Here is a 21,547-nt window from a genome sequence, read left to right as displayed (position 1 = left end):
CAATGTATGTGATATCAAATCAAATTGAATTAAAGACATGGATGCAAAACCTGAAACCATAAAACACAGTGAGGAAAACCCAGGCCATCTGCTCCTTTAACATCAGCTTTGGAGATGTCTTTGGGGACTCAATTCCAATGGCCAGAAAAACAAAAGCAAAAATAAACAAATGGGAATATATAAAATTAAAACTTCTACACAATGAAACTCATGTCATTGAAATGAAAATGATGTCTACTGCATGGGAAAGATATTTGCACATCATATATCCAACAGAGGTAATATTTAAAAAAATAAAGAATTCATATTACTCAGTTAATATTCAAAATATATAAAGAACTCATAAATCTCAACAACAATGAAAAGCAATAACTTGATTAAAAGTGACAGTAAATATGAATGGCTATTTTCCTAAAGAAGATGTTGTGGTCAACAATATCTGAAAACATGTTCAATATCTCTTTTTACTACGAGGAAATATAAATCAAAGCAATGAGATCACATCACAGTTGTGAGATTGGTTATAATTCAAAGACAAGAAACATGCGCTGGAGAGGAGGGAATCTTTGCTCATTTTTGGTGGGAATAAAACTGATAAAAAGCATTTTCGAAAGCAGTAGGGAGAGCTTCAAAAAAAATAAAATTTCCATCAAATTCATTTATCCCACTTCTAAGTATTTACCTGAAAAATACAAAAACACTAATTTGACAGGAAGCACTCTATGTAGTAGCCAAGAATTTGAAACAACATAAAATACTCATATAACAGATGACTGGCTCAAGATGATGTGGTATCCCTGGAACACAACTCATGTATTAAGGAAGACACAATCATGCTGTTAGCAGCACAAGATTGGCCCAGAGAGAATCATACTTTATTAGTGAAATAAGTCAGATGGAGAATGACACTCTTATGTCATATGTAGAGAAATCAAAGAAACACATCAACTAAAGAGGACAGGAAATAAAAAAACAACTTTTAGACAATAAGATCAAAATTGTGGTTCCTGGATAGGAAGGAGGTAAGGGCAATAGGTAAATCCAGTAAAAGGAATCAATTCAAATGGTGAAGCATAGAATTGGGCTTTTGGTGGCAAACTGACAGAAGCACATGCAGCTGTTTCTTTATGATGATGCACAGCTGAATCTTCTAATTATGTGCAATGCACTGTTCAACAATTTTTATAGTAATAAGATAAAATCTAAAAAATAACTAGTATATGCAATACAGAATGTAGTAAGTGGAGGAATACTCATTGAGAATTGAATAGAAAAATATCTTGCCATATATAACACTAAATACTAGATTAATAAAATAGTTTAAAATAGTAAATCCATGAAAATTTAAAGAAGAAACATAGCTTCATAGAAATTAAATACTTTTTTATGGTATAATACAAACTGTGTTAAGTTTCAACTGCTAGAGGTTTCAGTTAAAGAGGGAAGATTATACCATATTCCTTCCAGGGGCCTCCCTGGTGGCACAAAGGGTTATGTTGCAGCACTATGAGGCTATCAGCAGCCATTGCAGAAGTTCAGTGCCTGGCCTGGCAGGGAGCTAACCCACCTATGGTGCAGCAGACCTCTCCTGTATCACCACTGCTCCCCTCAGCAGTGTATTTCAGTCAATCCACCTGTTCTGCTCCCTGCCTCTGTATCTGGTGAATCCTCTTATCCCTGGCACGGCACCTCTTGGTCTGTACCCCAGCTCTTATATGTATAAATAAATAAATTTTCAAAAAAGTACAAAAAATATACTCCTTCCAGAAATACCACTAAAATGATGTTTACAGGATTAGATGATTATGCAGGAACTTTTAAGGATACTCAATGATAATTATAACAATTATGTAAGTCTGTAACAGCAAAAACATTCAGGATACTAGAAAATTTATGTGTTAACTGCTTAGTTGACCCAAGAGTACTGAATTTCAAAGCAGCAAAGGATGTATTGCAACTTGATTTTTCTATAAAGCTGCAACAGACTAGGAAGTTGAGTAGCAAATACATCTGAAATACTAGGGCTCAAAACTGGAGTACTACTGTTTGAAAGTGTATTTCTGAATAATTAGACTCCCATATTATTGGCCCACCTGGCACAGATTCCTGTCTTCCTCAAGTCTAGCTAAAGTCTCGTTTTATTATTGAAAATGGATAAACCAGAATTATCTGTACTGTGATAATGGGTACAGTGAGCACAGAGCTGCTACTTTGAAAACAAAAAGATTTGGTAAAAGGTTGCCTATATAATAAATATTGAGACCTGAGAGCAGTTTCCTGTTTCTTTCTCAGAATTTTGTCTACCAGGACTATATTGCCCAGATAACATTGTCTGGGGGCTAGAACCCACCTAGCTTTGCAATAATTTCTGTCATTGCTTATTTAAATATTTTTCGTTTCATTCCCTACTCTCCTTCAAGACTCTATTAGCTATGTTAAATCTCTTGTTAAAGTTCTACAGATCACTTAGTCTCACTCATTTTCTTCTAGCCTTGTTTTCTTTCTTTGTTTTAGTGCTGTTTCTATTCTCATATCTTAAAATTCACACATTTTTTTCCCCCTGCAACAAAGTCTAAAGTTTTTTTTTTTTTTTACATCCATTGGTACAATTTTCACTTCATATATTGTAATTTAGATCTCTAAAAGTTATATATAGTTTTCAGTATCTTCCTTTATATCCCAAAACATGCTTCAAATATTTATTTTAACTATTTTGAACTTCTTTAACTTCAATTTTCATAATCTTCAATTTCTAGTTCTGCTCCTATCAGCTAACTTTTTCTCTTGTTTATAGTTCACAACTTTTTGCCTGTTCATATATATTGTTAAAAGGCATATGATACATACTCTCCTCTTAAGGCATAACTCTTGCTGGGGCATTAGCAAATGTCCTGAGGGCTAGAAGGAGTATCTCAATGCTGGCTAAAAGGAATGAGAATGTCTTCCAGGCCTCTGTGAGCTTTGGAATGTATACACCTGGCAGCTCCCTAGGATACATGTTTTTCTTTTTTTGCCTGAACTCTTGGAGTTTCACTCCTTGCATGTGCAAAGCAGTATTTAGTCGAGAACTCAAAAAGACCTGCCCCAATATAAATATATATTTTTTGTTTGTTTGTTTGCCTAGCTATTTTCTCCCTTCTGCAGTTGTCCTTCAAATTTTAGCTGCTCCTATCTCTGAGGCTCCTGATTTCTGGTTCTTCTCCATATTCTTACTGGGACCTCATTCCTGGTACCACCATCCAAAAAGTACCTCCATCCAAAGTCACAGCAATTCTAAGGCTCAACTCATTAGACTTTCTTCCCTTGGTGACCACAGTTCCAGGACACCTGTTGTCTAATGTCTGAAAAGTCTGTTTTGTATAGTTCACCCTTTCATAAGTTGATTACAATAGAAACATAAACACCATTCAATCCAAGTTAACCCAATGCTTTTCCATCATGGCTTGAATTGTCTTTAAGTCAGCCTTGTAATTATGGTGGTCTAATCACTAAGTTCATACATGTTTCATACTTGATATGAGAGACATGTTTTTATTTTTTAATAATGATACTCCTGTAAGTTGTAAGAATTACTGAGGTTATGTCTTGTTGAATAGTCATTAATTCTTAGGAAAATAGAGAGAATTGTCTATGGATGAAATGATAGAAAGTTTGAGATATACTTTAAAGACATCTATAGGAGAAGGGATAAGGAGTTGAAAAATATGAAAAATGTCATGTGTTGACAATTGTTGAAGCTAGTGATCAACTTAAGAGGCTCATTTCATTATTTTCCTAGCTAAGAATTTACATTATAAAGTAGAGATAAAACAAATAAGAGAAGGAAAGGAGAGGGGAGGAGGGAAGGAAGAAGAGAGAGAGGCGAGAGTGTGCAATTGAACCGCTATATTATACTTCATATTAGTGGTAGTGAAATTTAAAGAAACTGCACAGATAAGAATGATAAGAACATATTAAATTAAAAAAAACCTGGAACAGCACAGAGACTACTTTTATTGGATTGCAATTTGCTGCTATACTGCATGGAATGAGGTACCCTTTCTGGAGGTGGTTCTGGAAATAAGGATGGTTCTTCTAAGGTGATATTAAAGCCTCACTGCAGGGCCTGCCCAGTGGCGCAGCGGTTGAGCGCTGGGTTGCAAAGCTGCCCACAGCCTCTGCAGCACCGGTTCGATCCCCGGCCACTGGCAAGAGTCCCACATGGCGCGCAGACCTCTCCTGCTGCCCGCTGCTCCCCTCAGCAGTGTACCTCATCAGTCTGCCTGTTCTGTTCTCCACTCTGGCTTTGGTGAATTCTCTCACCCTCCTGCGCTTCTGCCAGTACCCAGTGCTTGTATAATAAATAAATCTTTAAAAAAAATTAAAAAAATTACAAAAAGCCTATTGCATACGAGAGTAAAAATACTTCACAAGTCCCTGAGTGATGAATTGTTGCCTTTTGACAAGACAAGAGCCAATATCAATTTATATGAAGCAACCAGAATTTGCAGTCCAGAATAAAGAAAATTATCATCCTTCTCCCTCTGGATTTCAGTCGTAAGTCAAAGAAAAGCGCTAGGCAGCTTGAGGGTCATGGTCATTATCCATGCCCTCCAGAGAGAAATTCAGGTTGTCATCTGCATGTTACAGACTGTGAGGAGAGGTTGATGAAGTACATGGAGTTCAGTATTAGTAATAAACATTGGGTAAATTGCTTCCTAGGAAACATAACATTTAGAAATAGTCTTACGGAGAAGAAAATGTTGAGTCATCAGTAATAAAAAAAGAACATTGCAATGAAAATCCTTTACCAAAAGAAACATTGGACTAGCACTAAATAAAAGGTATTTTTCTTAAACTCAAATGCTTAATTCTGGATCATTTATCAGAAAACTGGCATACATTTCTCTTTCGCTTTTAAAGTAATGTCTTTGCCTGAAGGAATAATGACAGGCTGTCTCTGCCAGTATATATCCATATTGTTTTTCACTAGTGCATCTTGCCCACATCAACAGAGAAAAGAATCCAGTATAGAAATAAGATGTATTTTAAAAGTACAATATTAAGACTATGATAGAATCTAGACTTGATTATATTTAAACACTATGTAGTTTCTTTTTCAAGTCTTTTTTTTGTGACCCTTCTTCAGAGGTTGTCTTGGTGATAAGACAAAAAGTTGTTGATCATGAAGTTGCATTTGGATGACTGTTTAATGAGTCTCCAGTTCCCAGGATGTCTGACTACAGTTCTAGCCAGCCTTTGATACATTCAGCTGGAAGTGAATCAATTAAAGTTCAATAGGTTTGCTAAACTTAACTCATCTTTCCAGAGAGGGTTTTAAAAAGCTTGCTTCTGCAAAGTATACATCAGTATGGAAATTCACCTCCAAGATCTCCTGGCTTTTTCTTGTCAATAATATTGTTTAAGAAATACTTCTTAAGCCTCCAAGGAGAGTCATGAATCAAAAATCTGTATTAGTCAATGAAAAATTTCTGTAGGGACTGGTAGCATATAAAAGAAGATCATATATTCTTTAGATATGTCACATTTTTTTTTTTTAAAGATTTATTTATTTATTTTATACAAGCATTGGGTATAGTCAGAAGCACGGGAGGGTGAGAGAATTCACCAGAGTCAGAGTGGAGAATAGAGCAGGCAGAAGGACCGAAGTACACTGCTGAGGGGAGCAGCGGGTGGCAGGAGAGGTCTGCGCGCCATGCGGGACCCTCCTCCAGTGTCTGGGGAGCAGCCGGGGATCGAACCAGCGCTGCAGAGGCTGCGGGCAGCTTCGCAACCCAGCGCTCAACCGCTGCGCCACCAGGGAGGCCCAGATATGTCACATTTGAGAAATCTATGAATTTGGACATTTATAAACCTCTTAAAGAATATATGATTCTCTGAATATTCGCCAACATAATTTTGAAGTATGAAGGACAAGGATATAAACTAGAAATGTTTGCAAATAAAAGAGGGATACTTGGTAATAAATACTGAACTATTAAATATATACATCTTGGTTTTGCACATATATGTATGTACACATGTGTATTTATACACACATACCCCCTAAAGACTCAATACATATATTTAACTGTACAATTCTATAATTTCCTTTAATTTCTCTAATTTCCATTAATGCATTCTAGAGAAGTGACCATATAAAGTGAGCAAAAGTTTATATTTATAATAAATTATATGTCCATGAACAAGACCAAACAGGAAGATGAAAATAAGTAAAACTCATGATTTTCCATTTTCTTCAAACTTTGTCCTGATTGTGTTTGCTTTTCTAGATCCATTTGCAGTCTTCAGTTTTCTCAATACAGTTAAAATAGTCCCAAAACAATTTTAATGCCTTTGTCTTATCTGCTCTTCAGTATGCTTTACAGTTGGCATTTCTGTAAGGTCAGTTACCTTTTCACTCAAAGTCATCTTTCTGATGCTTTATTTTTTAGAAAACTTCTATTAAATTAGGTAGAATTCACTTTTCATCAAAGGAGGTGATGCTTTATTCTATAAGAGCAAATAATTATTTGTTTGGTATGTGTGAGAGGGGGAGGGAGATTGCAGAATGGCTCAGAACTCACTACCTGTCTTCTCTTTCCTGGCCACATGGTCAGCAATACAGTGGGGGACTGTGATTGCTGCTGCTTCTTTTGATTTAAAAAAAAAAACAAATTAAATAACAGTTTGTGCAATTTACTTTATAGCTATTATCTACTCCTTAAACAGAGAATTCTGCTAAGAAAACTGTTACAGGTGTGAGGAACTTGGCCACCATCATCAACAGAAAGTGCTCCAGGACATAAGATGTATCCTCTTTCCTTGATTCCTTTCTTTTCCTTCCCTTCCCTTCCCTTCCTTGGAAAACTATTCAACTGAAGTACAGAATACAGGTATGTGTTCAATGTTCAACAAATGATTGTATTAAGGGGTGATAGAGAAATAACATGATTTGGGTGTACTGACCAGGAGGCTGTGACTCAAACATTGTTCCCTAGAACAGCAGAGTCAGCTCCAACTAGAAATACAGATGCCTGGTCTTCACTCCAGAAATACAGATGCCTGGTCTTCACTCCAGAGACACTGAATCAGAATCTTTGCAGTCAGACAGGGGAACTGCGTGTTTTAACACACTTTCTAGATGACTCCATGTGTACTAGTATGAGAATCATTGTTTCAGAGGCCAAAAAAGTACTTTTTATATAAAAAAGTGGGATGATTTCGTATAGTGCCTATTATTTTACTAATGAACATTGTACAAACTAATATACACTGATGATTAGTCACAGAGTCCTTTGCTAACAATACAGTATGTATTTATAAAGCTTCTGAGAAGTCTTTCATGTTGGTGATGGTCTCTCACATATGTTTGACCTCAATATGTAGGGCACATCATTTGGAATTCAAGAAATTGTTGAATCAATTGATTTTACTAAGTTTCTTCTAATTAACTGGCACATCTATGTCACAATGCTTAAAATCATATTAAGTTAATTTCACATTAAGTATACATTTTATAGATCAATCAAAATATAAATTTGAGAATATTGTGACTATATGAGAAACATTTTTATCCAAGAAATTCACTGAGTTTCTTTTTCTTTGGAGCTTAGTTTTTGTTTGCCTACATGATTGGTTCTAAACAACCACCCTCAGAAGGAAAAGAAGGGGAAAAAATATAATGAATTGATTTCGATTGGTTCCTCATGTTATACTGCAGACATCTTGGATAATTTGGTAAAATCTTGGCCAATATGCCAGCACACAGTACAGAGAACAATTATACAGTAATTCTTTCCTTTTTCTCTGAAAATACACACTGAAGTGCCAATTAACTACAGGCACAATGATCCAGCTGCTAACTTTGCTATCACCTGAAGGTGCATTGTCAAGGACTGCTTAAGTACCTCTGATGTTGAGCGATATTCTAAGATGTTACAAGTTATTAAAATAATATCTAGAGAGGAAAAATTATCAGTTAGGAGTCCTCATTGTTAAGTCTTTATTTACACTTGAGAGCAGGGTGGCATCTGAGAAGGAGCAGTCATGTGGCCACAGAGAGGTGACCATAGTAAGTGTCCAACACAGAGAGCATGCGGGAAGTGTCTAACATCCTAACATAATGTTATAAAACACTGGCCCAGGGTCAGTAACACCGCATAAGCTCAGTGGGATAAGCTCAGTGGTTCGCTGTTATTAGTACTTAGAAGGTACATACTCAGTTAAAGAACAACCTTTCTACTTTGTGCTGATAAGTGAGTGAGGATCTAGGTCATCTTCCAGACACAGGAAAGTAGATGAGAATACCTTCCCTACCTCCAATTTCTTTTTTTAATTTTTTAAAATATTTTTATTTATGCAAAGACTGGGGTACAGGCCAGAGGCATCAGAGAATTCACCAGAGACAGAGTGGGGAGCAGAATAGGCAGACGGACCAAAAACACTGCTGATCTACCTTCGATTTCTGAACACTACAATGTTATGTTTGGGAAGCAAACTTTAAAGAAAATTGCCTCTCAGGAGCTGGAAGAAGCAAACAGAATGCTAGGCCATCATAGCATTACATGAAATGTTCCTACAAAAAAAATACATTAGCACAGTGGTTGGGCACCTTGATTTAAGAGGGCAGCAATTTCATTGCTAAGTTGTCACAGTTTACTAGTGTGAGCAAATTAGAGGACAGTGTCAGAGATCATGACCTTTGTATTTAATTAAAATTGCTTAGGTTGCTGATTCTTCTGCAAGTTAATTAATAGAGAACATGTGCAATGACACTTCTAAGGTGTGAATGTGTATACTCACTCATGGCTTAATCATACAAACAACTAAAACACAAGCTTGCTTTTTTCTTAAAATGAATGCTACATCTGGAAAAAGAGAATTAATCTACCTTAACACTTATAAGATAATTGAACTAAAGATTTCAGAGCAAGGTTCTGACTTTGTCAGTCAGAACAAAGTTCATTCCCAGCCCATCACTTAGTGAGTGTGGAACTTTCTGCAAGTTGCTTAGTCCTGAGAATCACTGTCTTCAGCTGCACAATGGGAGCAGTGATAGTATTACGTTCTTAGTAGAATCAGTGCACAGAACATCCTGAGTCTTTGGGAATAACATATGCTTTGAGTGTAATAAGTGCTCAATAAATGTCAACTATCATTATACTCAAGTTACACAAAAAATAAATGCTTTAAAAAGACAAGCATTGCATTCCTACAAATTTCTCTTTTTTGATACAGTTTCATCTTTGTATTATGTTGCCCTACCCCCAAAGATAAACTCAACAAATGAAAAATGATAACAAAAGGAGATCTCTTTCAGGAACAGAATTACAGAAGTTTAACAGATAAGGTCACAAGAATTAACAAGGAATCTATAAAACTACTAATATAGGAAATTATTTTAGCTTATTTCAAAAAGTATTTTCCCTTTACAGTACAAAGATTTTATACAATATTTCTACAAATTCTCAGTATCACCACTGAACTCAAATTATCATCAATTATTCCCTTTCTAATGTTTGGAGTCATAGAATATGTTCTTTCAGCTTTGTTATATTTTTAACACTTTAGGTAGAAATATTAGTCTAAAATACCATAATTTATCTTTTGAGAATACTGAGTTGAATCATGTTACTTGAAAACTTATTTGGCCATATCCCTGTTATATTTCCATTTAAAAAAAAAAAAAGGAAAAGAAAGGCTAATGCTTCAGACTCTGAAAAAGAGTTTTTGTCAGCTTTAGAAGAAGAATATGGTAAAAGAACTCCTTCTCTTTAGGAAAACAGCAAAATGCAAAAACAGATCATCACTAACAGAAGCTAAATTACACAGTGAAGATGAGCTACTAAGATATAATTGATTTTGCCAGGATAAAAATGAAACAGCCCGAGCAATTATAATGAGAATCATTTTGGTACTAAAGAAGACCCCTTAACAATGGGCATGCATTCAAATTCTAGTGTGATCATTATAAGCTTATTTTTCCTTGTTCGTGTTCCCATGATAAAGGCCTTAAAATGAGCACTGGCATCCTAAATTGCTCAGTCTCACTTGCTGAATTTTTTTTCTTTGCTTTATTTTTTTGCTTTACTAGCCAAAGTAATCTTCCCATGTTACTAGAAGAATACACTGCAGAGCAGCACGTGCCTGTACAGAAAACAACAGTGAAGGCAACCCTGGCAGATCAGGGCATCAACAAAGGAAGAGAACTTACCTGTGGGCATTTACTCCAAGGTCCCCACTCAGACATGACACATTCACTGGGACAGAGAAGCGAGCAGGACTGGGTTTCTGGTGGAATTTCATCCTGGTTGCAGAGGCTATTATCCACTGTTCTACCTTCACTGTCCCCAGTGCTCACACATCTGCAAGACAAGATTGCAAGACATCTTGATTATTTAAAACAGTGAAGAGTATATTGAAAACAGGTGTGATGTAGCTTAGTTACCTGGCCCTCTAAGACCATTCAACATAAGACAGAGAAACCAGGGGGAAAAAGTCTGCCTTCAACCAATGGCTTCTATGACCTCTCCAGTGATAACTCAGGGCAGAATCCACTCAGGAGAGAATAATGACATTGGAGACACTGTTATCCCTAAAGAATTCTTTTTTCCTTCCTTTTCAGGTATTTCTTTATATATATATATATATATATATATATATATGAAGAATTATGTAAAATATATATATATATATATATATTACATCATTCTTCCTTTTTGTACAATGTATGCTTTCTTGTCTCAGGCATAGTCCCCATAAAATTCCCACCACCAATTTGCCCTTATTTGCCCATGCACCATCACCATAGTCCCTTGTGCTCTTTCCTATTTTGATCCCTAAAGAATTCTTAATCTAAAGAGATCTAAGACATATTTATTTATATCTGGCACAGAGTGAATTTTCTTTTCATTGAGCAAATCTTGAAGGCTCTTCTCTCTGAATGAATCCATTCCTTGGCAATAGCTACAGCCTTCACAGTCACTGTGACTTCCTTAAACCTTTCTTCAACTTCTGTCTCATATAACTTAAACTTCCTGAATCTTTGTCTGATACACTGAAGGTCATTGAATATATTTTTCTTTTAGGTATTTCCTGAATTTCAGTAAGAAATGTTGCTGTCATAAACCAAAGGGCAATGACAAGGGCTTTCATGGAGTAACTGAGCACATGGCATATGTGCACAGGTTATAATTGCATGTCCCATTCTGTGCCAAGCTGAAGAGAAGATAGACATAATCATGTTATTGATTAAATCCAATTAAAATCAAGTGTTATACCACCAGTAGCCAGAATGGCTTACAGAAAAAACATGGAAAATATCAAGGGTTGGCAACAATGTGGAACATTGTGACTCTTTTTATTCTGCTGGTTGGAGTATTCTTCAGAAAACTAGTTTTATTTTTTAAAAGATTTATTTATTTATGCATACAAGAGCTGGGGTACAGGCCAGAGATCGGGGGTAGGGTGAGAGGATCCACCAGAGACAGCAGGGAACAGAACAGGCAGGCTGACTGAAATACACTGCTGAGGGGAGCAGCAGGCGAGTCAAGAGAGTCTGCTGCGTCATTTGGGTAGCTCCCTGGCCAGCTAGGGATCTAACTGGTGCTGCAGTTGGATAGCTTCACAGTGCTGTGCTTAACCCCTTGTGCCACCAGGGAGGTCCCTGAACAGCTGTTTTAAATATCCTCTGTATTTGCAATTTCCTTTCCTTCTCTCCCTCTATTATTACCCCTTCAACATACTTTAATCATATTTTTATTATGCACCAGAGAAAACTCTTATCAAGATCTTCAGTAGACTCCCTCATTGACAAATTCAATGGTCACTTCTCATCTCAATAGACTTCTCAAACTATTTGAAGCAATTTATTGCTCTCTAAAAAAAAAAAAAAAAAAAAAAAAAAAAACCACCTCTCCTGTTTGTCTTCCATTTTCGTGATTTTCTCATATTTCACTGGTTTCTTCTCAATCTCAACTCATTTATAGGATCTTAACTATATATGCTGGAGTTCCGTAGGACTCAGTTTCTTATCTCTTATCAATATATACCAAATTTGTAAGTGCTGATGACCAAATTTACACCCCCACCTCTCTGTAAATTCCAGACTACAATAAATAAGTTGGAAGGCAGATGGCTTCTAAAATTTAATGTGTTCAAAATTTAACTTTTTTTTCCTTTAAGCCTGCTTCTAATATTCTTCATCCCCACAAATGACACCATCATTCCATCATTGCTCAGGCCATAAAACAGAGTCATCATTTTTGATGTTTCTCTCTCCTCCACATTCTATAATTACTTTATATGCAATTCCTATGTAGTTTCCACGTGTATTCCAGATGTGACCATCCCACCATAGATATCCCTAAGGCCAATCTCACAATCGATCTTCCAAACCTATAATTCCACAATGGCCTTGAAGCCTTTACTCTTGCTTTTACCTTTATATCCCAAATTGTTCTCTGTTCTCCATCTGGCATAGTTCATTTCAAATGTAAATAGGGGCAGCTTCTCAACCTCTGTCTCAAGCATTCCACACCTTCATGTTACACAACAATATCCTTTTACCTTTTTTTTTTTTTTTTTTTTTTTTAAGAAAACTGCATGATTTGAGTTCTGGCACTAACCATATGAGGCATATCATATCATTACTTGTCTTCTTTTATATAGCAAGTCAAGCAGATTCCTGCTTTGGACACTCTTACTCCTAGAATTCTCTATTTATAGATCTTACATTCATTAAGCTTTCTGTTCAAACATTGTGCTAACCAACCTCTCCAAATAGTATGCTCCACCATTTCAACCCAAATTTATTTTTCTTCTGGGTATTTCTAGCACAGTAATTCCATGAGTGAATTATGGGTTGAAGTTCTCTGTGAACAGAAACATTTTTTTTTTACTTTTATCCCCAATTCCTAAAAAGGAGTGTGATAACAGAAGGCAAATATCAATAAGCATCTTTTTATTAACAAATTATTACAGTCAAGGATAAACCATGAAGATCACCTGCTGCTTACAGGTTCTAAAAAGAGAACAGATCAATTGTTTCACTGATCATAACAGCACTTTATGAAGGTCAATAACGGTTTGAAATGCAGGATGCATGGAAAACATGCTTCACATATCCTACTGTGATCACACGCATACAGCATATAACACAGTGGATTTGTAGACGTTTGCGAGGGCTGCCACAACAAAGATACCACAGCCTGGGTGGCTTCACTAACATAAATGACTTTTCTCACAAATTGTAGAGGTGAGGAGTGTGGCATCAAGGTGAAGGTAGGGTTGGCTTCTCCAGAGGTCTCTCTTTGGCCTGGTGGCTGTCCCTTCCCTGTGCCTCTGTCCTAATCTCCTCCTCTTCTAAGGATACCAGTCAGACCGGGGCAGATTCCAAATGACCTCACTTAACATAAAGGAGCTTTTTGAAGATTTTCTCCAAATACAGCCACGCATTGCAGTACTAGGGACTTCAACACAGATTTTGAGGAGATCATCAGCCCATAAAAGAGTAATATTCAGACGCTGTGTTATTTTTATTATATCAGCTTCTGTAGGTTTGAGGCGACAGGTATGGTGCCCTCTTGTCCCTGTGTATTTTTCTCAGTCTGCTACAATTCTGCTGGTAAAATATATATATTTTAAATCTTTCTTTTCTCTCCTGAGATTTTGCTTTAATATTGTTAGTGGGGGGCCTCCTCGGTGGCACAGCGGTTGAGCTCTGGGTTGCGAAGCTGCCCGCAGCCTCTGCAGCGCCGGTTCGATCCCCGGTTGCTCCCCGGCCACCAGAAGAGGGTCCCACATGGTGCGCAGACCTCTCCTGCCGCCCGCTGCTCCCCTCAGCAGTGTACTTCGGTCTTTCTGCCTGCTCTGCTCCCTGCTCTGGCTCCGGTGAATTCTCTCACCCTCCCGCGCTTCTGACTGTACCCAGCGCTTGTATAAATAAATTAAAAAAAAAATGAATCTTTAAAATATATATATATTGTTAGTGGGCCTTGCTGTGGTAAGAGTTACAGACAATACAGCTCATGTACATTTTACTTGATAAGCTAGGTTGCTTAGTCATTTCTCAAATCTATGAGAAAATGAAACACAAGAAAGAGAGATTTGAAAGAAAGAAGTAGGAACCCAAGTTTGTGACAGCCTGAGCACAATAGTCCCCAGGGAAAAGGGCAATGAACTGAGAAAGAATTTGTCTATTAGTTATTTGGGTTTGCTTTTTTTTTTTACAGATTTTATTTATTTATTTTTTTGTAGATCGGGGGTATAGGTCAGAGATACAGGGGTTGAGAGGATTCATCAGAGACAGAGTGGGGAGCAGAACAGGCCGCTTGACTGAAATACACTGCTGAGGGGAGCTGCAGGTGAGACCAGAGAGGTCTGCTGTGCCATGTGGGTTAGCTCTTTGGCCAGGGATTGAACCCAGGCCTTCAAGCTGTTACTGCTGAGACTCAACCTCTAGGCCACCAGGGAGGCCCCTATTATCTGTGTGGGTTGTTGAAGAAGAGCACCTCTATACTTTTGACAGCAGTTAATTCTTCTAACATGCCCACCTGTGATTCTGCAACATTTGGACTAGGCCTCAGCAGTGGCAGATATATCTGAATAACTTTATAAATAAATTCACTGTTGTTGATTAACAACCAACACATATAAGTAGGATCTCCCATAGCAACTGACTTCAGATGTATAGAAGAACTGAACAAGGAGTTACCTAATCTGGGTACTATCCATTTGAAACAGAACTTCCTAAATCTGGCAAAATGATTTGCTATGCTCATTCAATTGATTAGTTGACTATGATATAGTTCCTCCTTTATTTTATATACTAATAATTGTTTATCATTAACAATTTAGCTTTTCCTCAATTTCTCATACTGATTAACACCTGCTGTATTTATAAAACTAAAATTTTAAACCAGTTCCATTACTAAACGACCCAGTATTCATAAGTACTTTCAGAGACGTGCTCTTTTTATTCAACGATATTGCTATTATTAAGACTATAGTTTCCAGGGCTAATAATGGGAATTTAGATTGGCCATTTCAGTGTACTGACCTCCAAAATTAAGATAATATCCATCAACTCTAGTGTCCGAGTGGAAAAAAGATACAAGGCAAGAGTTAAAACTTGCTTATTTGTGGGCAGTGAAGGCCATGGATCAGTGGAGCAATGCCAGTTTGCACAAGGCAGTTGACTTTCTCACAAAAGCCACTTGCAGAAAATGAGGACCATGGCTGCACTGCAGAGGGAATGTCACTGGAGACACGGCAAATAAGGGCACAGTGCTTTTGTGGGTACTTTAAAAGATGAATAAAACAATAAAAGCAAAGCAAACCATATGGGATGAAAATCAGGTGTACTTGGAGAAGCAACACTGTTGACTTTATAAAAATGTATGTTCCACTGCTCCGTTTCCCAAATGTCTCCATTCCACACACCTGATTTTCCGAGATTGTGTTCCTCCTCCACAGCGCAGGGGCCGCAGCTCATTGTGGATTTTGCAGGGAGACCAGTGTTCCGCCAGCCAGGAGTAGCTACTGCACACACTGTAACATGGGACTGCCTCATGCACCTGTCAAAATCAGAAAAGGAAAAAAAAAATATGTGGTACTACCCAAGTTATTGAAAAATAGACTATCTTTTAGTAATGACTACTGAGCATAACTGGAGAACTCCACTCTGGCCCACACGGTCAAATTACATTCCCCAAAAAGCAAGATACATTTGGCTTCTCTGATATTACTGACTTGCCTAAAGAAACATATAGGAGAAATCAACTAAAATATGATGTGTTCCTTGGCAGAAGAGAAAGGATAGTCATTTCCTACCATGGAGAATAGGCATTCCATTATCATTTCATTTCCTCAAAGAGCTCACACAGCATCTATTAGAGCCCAGCTCTCAATTATATAGTATATTGTATTCTCAGAAGTACTTTAAGATGCCAATTGAAACAAATATATGTAAGAAAAATTTACTCTTAAATATAAGAAGTTCTTAGCATGCATGAGGAAAGTGGTATTATTTGCACTGGAAAATTTTTTTTATGCCCCCAAACGATCAACAGTAACAGGTAATCATTTAGCCTCCTGGGCATTGTGGTTTCATATGAATTTAGCTATTTGTAGAATGTTTTCAGAGCACAGCTAAAACACACACTCATATCCCATGACATAAACATACTAAATATTGGCTATGCATGATTACTGATTAGGAATGTATACAATTTTATGGTTAAAAAATAATGAATATAGTCAGTGAATTAGGTTACTTTATATGTATTTGTTTGTGATTTTTTTCCCCTGAAATTTCATCCCAATTGAGCTTGTCTGAGGCTGAATTTAAAATATACTACTCTTCAATATAGCACTCTCCCTTCATAAGAAAAAAAAAAGTTCCATTTTGTGACATGTTAATGTGCATCACAAAGTTGGCATGGTGATGAAGACTACTTTAATCTATTACTAACACAGTTATTAATGCCTTTCCTTTTAAAGAAGAATTTAAGCCTGAGTCATAACTAGCCCCCCCCCCACCCAACACACGCCTTTCTAATTCTAATTTCATAAATTTGTAAATGCTGATGAAGGAGAAAGAGTGCAGGCCAAAGAGAACCATTACTTGTGCATTTCTACTAAACGCAAGGAAAAGCACCATGTAGAGAGATAATCAGAAAACAAGATTGGAGCACTGTCAGCATGTTAGATGGAAATCGAATGAGAAAAGGTTATTTGCGAGACTACATCTTAGGAATCACAAATAATGTCAGAAACTATTTTTAACTGTGGGGTAGAACATGTGGAGCACATAAGGATAAGGGAAACCACAAAGTGAAAAATATGTGAGGGCACAATGAAAGGAGATGGGAAAATAGAAGTGGATATGGGTGTGAGGAAAGTAAGGAATTAAGTAATAAAAGAATCACATTTCATGCTGTGAATGCTGACAAGAAGGGAATGGAAGGGCCAGAAGCACTGCCTACATTAAAATAAGGTGGTAATAACTTGTAAGGGAGAAAACTCTGCCCTCAAAATTCAAAGGATAGTGAGGTAAAAGAAAAATTTATCAAAACAAAAAGATATAACTCCTGCTGAACAGACATTTGGAAATTGAGTTGATGACAGCTGAGGGTTTAGCTGACTCAAATGCACCATGGAAAAGAAGCTTTCACAGAATTTATCGGTTTGTTCTATAAATTCTTCAACATGTATCAGACCATTAAAAGAAATCCTTTTGACTTTCATATGGGATACAACAAAGTCTGCCAAAGCACTTTGCACAAATGGGTTGGGTGAAAAAAATTCACTAAAAAATATTCTTTCTTACACCTCATGTATGAATCTGAGAGCAAATGGATGGGGTATCTGAGATAGAAATTTTTTTTTCTAAGGCTTGTAGTAATACAAAGAGCTTACATTTCCACCCTTCCACCCCTATGAAGCCCCAAGGTCAGATGGAAAATGAAAAACTGTTTAGTTGCATATACTTTTGAGATATATATATATATATATATATGAATGCTGACCACATACTGGTTTGCTATTTAATTATTTATGCTCTGGGGGTATGCATCTGTAGCACAGCAGCTAACTTCAATGACAAACTCTTAGAAAATATGGAGCAGGTCTATGAAGGAAGATGTTGACCTAACTTCTTGACCAATATCTAAAAAACAGCACCTCTTGAAGTTACTTCAGTCACATGGACTTGATTTCATTACCCCAGACCTGTCTGCCATCTTAATGTTGCCTGTATTGTCACTGCTCTCTGACAAATCCCTGCCACTTCACAGCCCAAATAAATCTCACCATATGTCTGCAAGACTCTGCCCATGACTCCAGTGGGCATGTCTTTGGCTGTCAGCGACAGTCTATTTTAAGGAAACTTAGTCAGATTGTAAGATCAGGCTACATATATATAGAATGGGGACAGTGGTAGTGGTTGGGGTATATAATGTGGATGGGGGAGCATGCACAGTGGTGACAGTCAACCTGTCACATATTTCTACATGTGTTTCTTATGCCTACACACTACTTTCACACTTTTCTCACTTAGTCTTAATAAACATGTCTACTTTGCACCTTAAATAATACTGAGAGAATATGCACTGAGAAATGCAAATTTTTACTCTCCATGTTTAAAAACGTTCTTGTTCTAACCGAATTCAGATCTGGACTATTGGTATATGTTCATGTGTTTGCTTGGGAAAAAACAACTTGTGAGTCTCAGGAGGCAGGCAGGCAGGCAGGTGTGTCTCCACGATGCCTGAATTTCACCATATGTAGAGGAGGGTGATCACAATGGGTGTTTGTTGACTTTAAGGTAATATTTGCAGGGCCCACGTTGCTAAGTGACCCTCACTTAATTCTCTAGAGAAAAAAAGACCCACTGCATGGAACAGATAAGGGAGAGTTTACAAAACCCAAGGACATTAACAGCAAAAATGAAAATCTTTTCTTTCCATTATGTAGCTTTGGTGAAGGATAGCAATCTTTAATGTCATCAAAAGATGCCCCTTGGAGACTCTGTTATGGGAAAGAAAGGCTGTCCCTGAAGATTAGTGAGAATTGTCTCTGTAGAGTCCTGGTCCACCAGGCAAGAAATCTTTCTTAGAAGACCAAAAGCATCCACAAGAGGAAAAAAGGAAGCAGGCACTAAAATATAGAAATTACCTACCCAAATGCCCAATTTCTTCCCTGTCAGTTACTTTATGTTCTGACTATTCTATATTGTTATTTAGTTGAAACCTATTATAGTTCTATAATGAAAATGTGTTAAAGCATAGAGTTTATCAGGGAATCATATGGAAATGTAGTAAAGGAGAGAAATGAGCCATGGGAAAGTTAAATGAAAATCATTTCTAAATGGCCCAAATTAGGAAGAAAATAAGAGGGCTTAATAGGGACACAGTGGCTAAAATACGCTACTGAAAAATCTCAATCCTCTGACAGAGGTAATATTTCATTTTCCTAGTAATGAGTCCTATTTATTATTTCTTCATTGGGGAATTATATGTTATAATTTTGCTGTTTCACCGTCATATCATAAACTTACTAAATCAGTCTCAGTGCTTATTAAATAAGCCTCTAGTCATTGTAATTGATCAATTTAATTAAGTACTGTTTTCTGCTATTCCTCTCCAGTTACAGACTGTCTTCCTGGGCATAAACATGGAAACAGGATTTCAGTGGGGCTCAGCCAAATCATTGTTGCATGTCAGAATCTTAGGGTTCAAAGGCTCCAGTAAAGCAAATGCTCCATCAACAGCCACCACAATAAAAACAAAACCGGAATGTAAAATCCATGGCTTCCAATTTTCTGTAGCATTAGTCCTTTGATACAGGGGAAATTGCCAGTCAAAAGCCAGGTATAAATCTTCAGCTTAAAATCTCCATACAGACAATTATAAATCTGAGACATCCTGCAGGGGAGGAGGAGGGAGAGGGATCAGAGGGACGGAGGGAGGAACACAGGGGATTTTGGTGATGGTGCACGGGTGCACTGGGGAAGGAAATTCTATGAGGACTATATCTAAGGGGTGGGGGGAAGCAAATATTGTTTAAAAATGAACAATGATGTAAAAAAAAAATTAAAGAAAAAAAAGATCTCCGTACTGAGTGCTGTGGCTATACAGTAGAATTTGAAAATCAGTTTGAAGGTCCATCCATAACCAGATAGTCCTGTAAGTCAGAGCTAGCATTTGTCCCACTGGAATATGAAAGGAAATGATCTCCAGGACTCATGTAATCAACAAATCATATGGACACCCTTCTCCTTCAAAGTTTGTGAACTCTTTTTTTTTTTTTTAATATTTGTTTATTTATATAAGAACCGGGTTATAGGCCAGGTGTGCAGGAGGGTGAGAGGATTCACCAAAGACAGAGCGGGGAGCAGAACAGGCAGACGGACTGAAAGAACTGCTGAGGGAAGCAGCGGGCACGACAGGAGAGGTCTGCAGCACCATGTGGGTTGCTCCCTGGCCGGCTAGGAATCAAACCTGTGCTGCAGAGGCTGTGGACAGCTTCACAGCACTGCGCTCAACCTGCTATAGCACTGGGGAGGCCCAAAGGTTGTGAACTCTTAACATGAGTAACACATTTGCCTGTTAGGTCTAGGATCCTTCATCTCTTGATTTCAAGAACTTCCCTAATCTACTAGCCTTTCTCCACTTTATCCATGCTTCCTCTTTCCTCCCCCATGATTCACACCTTCCCATCAGAAGGATTCTCTATGCTACACCCTCCCACAATTACCTAATTCTGCCCCTTTTTCTTATTCAGTCAGCTGCTAAGTTATGCCTTCCTCCATTTTGACTTATCTGATTGGAAAGTCATTTACATAAATAACCTTTTGCTCCCATTTTTGTTTATCATGAAGTTATAATTGTGCACAAGGCAATATGTACAAAGACAAAATTCAGCCCTAACACAACTGCATCCATGGGCTTTAGAACTGAGTCTACCAGTAGTCCCTGGTCATCAATGATACCACAAAGATGCTAGAAGATAACAGCACAGTAAGACATTTTGATGTTGACTTCCAATCATCACAATCATTTGAGCTAGATGATGTTGGTTTCATCCCTACTTAATAGAAAAAAATAATTAACATTTGAAAATGCTAAGCTAGTCATTTGTGGCTTATAAGCGAGTAGGCTGATGCTCAGATAGATTTAAGGTTCCTGCTCTGGTGATGTCAATAATGCATAGGCCCTGCCTGTTAACTTGTTAAGGTACAGCACCCTGCTGCAAGCTACAGTCTGTTCCTTTTCAGTGATAAAGATAATGCTAACATTGAAAATTTCTGAAACTGGAAAATCCAAGAATAGAAATTTCAAAGTTGTCTTTGTATAATAGTAGATGATGCCTACTAATTTCCATAAAAAAAATATAACATAGGCAATTCATCCCCAAGCTTTGAATAGTCTCCTTTCACAACTTCAGAAATGCCTCAGAAAAGTGTCTCAGAATGTTAACTTCCATATCTAAAGCAAAAACAGGTCTGTGTCTTCTGTATGGTTGCAATTTTGTAAGGGATGATGAGCTAAAATAATATCCACGATGTTTTTAAATTAGTATCTGTGTGGATATGATTATGCCTGTCATGTTGTGCCATGCATTGTTTAAGAAGGGAGTGTTCAGAGCCAGGATCTTTTGGAAATCTAGAGTTCAATGATTCATAGTCAGGTTGTAGCTGTCAATTTTAGCCCAGGTGCTTAAGTCTGTGGTTCCGGCTGCCCTCTCCTCCCAGATGTTGTCACACATTAGCTTCGTTGGCATCACAAATGAACAGACTTCCTCAGGATGGCCTGAGCTAACCATCATTTGTAAGTTTCATCATTGTTTTAGATATGTCTCATCTATCTTCTTTTCAATTTTGACATTAGAAAAATCGAAAAGTGAACAGTAACAATGCTGAACAAGCTTTAGTTGCAAAATTTATTGACAAATAAGTTGAATTTTAAGGTCAATAGGGAGTTTATTAGAATAATAATGGTGGTAGCTACATGCTCTTCCTCATATGAAGAGGTTTCCAATCTGGATCTCCAGACCCTGATAACTG

The 21,547-nt window shown here is 37.3% G+C and overlaps 1 protein-coding gene across 1 annotated transcript in view; it reads right to left on the bottom strand.

Annotated features, from left to right (window-relative positions):
• THSD7B (thrombospondin type 1 domain containing 7B) overlaps positions 1 to 21,547 on the bottom strand; it is a gene marked incomplete at its 3' end in the record, with an annotated part of 691,568 nt that overhangs the window by 80,880 nt on the left and 589,141 nt on the right. The window contains exons 15-16 of the mRNA XM_084247796.1: positions 15,424 to 15,557; positions 10,196 to 10,346 (exon numbers count right to left, since the gene is read on the bottom strand). Of these exons, the coding sequence (XP_084103922.1) occupies positions 10,196 to 10,346; positions 15,424 to 15,557 (285 nt within the window). The remainder of the gene's footprint in view (positions 1 to 10,195; positions 10,347 to 15,423; positions 15,558 to 21,547) is intronic.

Source organism: Talpa europaea, assembly GCF_964194135.1.
Source record: "Talpa europaea genome assembly, chromosome: 1".
In the NCBI taxonomy this organism is placed as follows: Eukaryota; Metazoa; Chordata; class Mammalia; order Eulipotyphla; family Talpidae; genus Talpa; species Talpa europaea.
The sequence above is the reverse complement of the archived record's forward strand: the minus strand, read 5'-3'. Positions and strand labels throughout refer to the sequence as shown.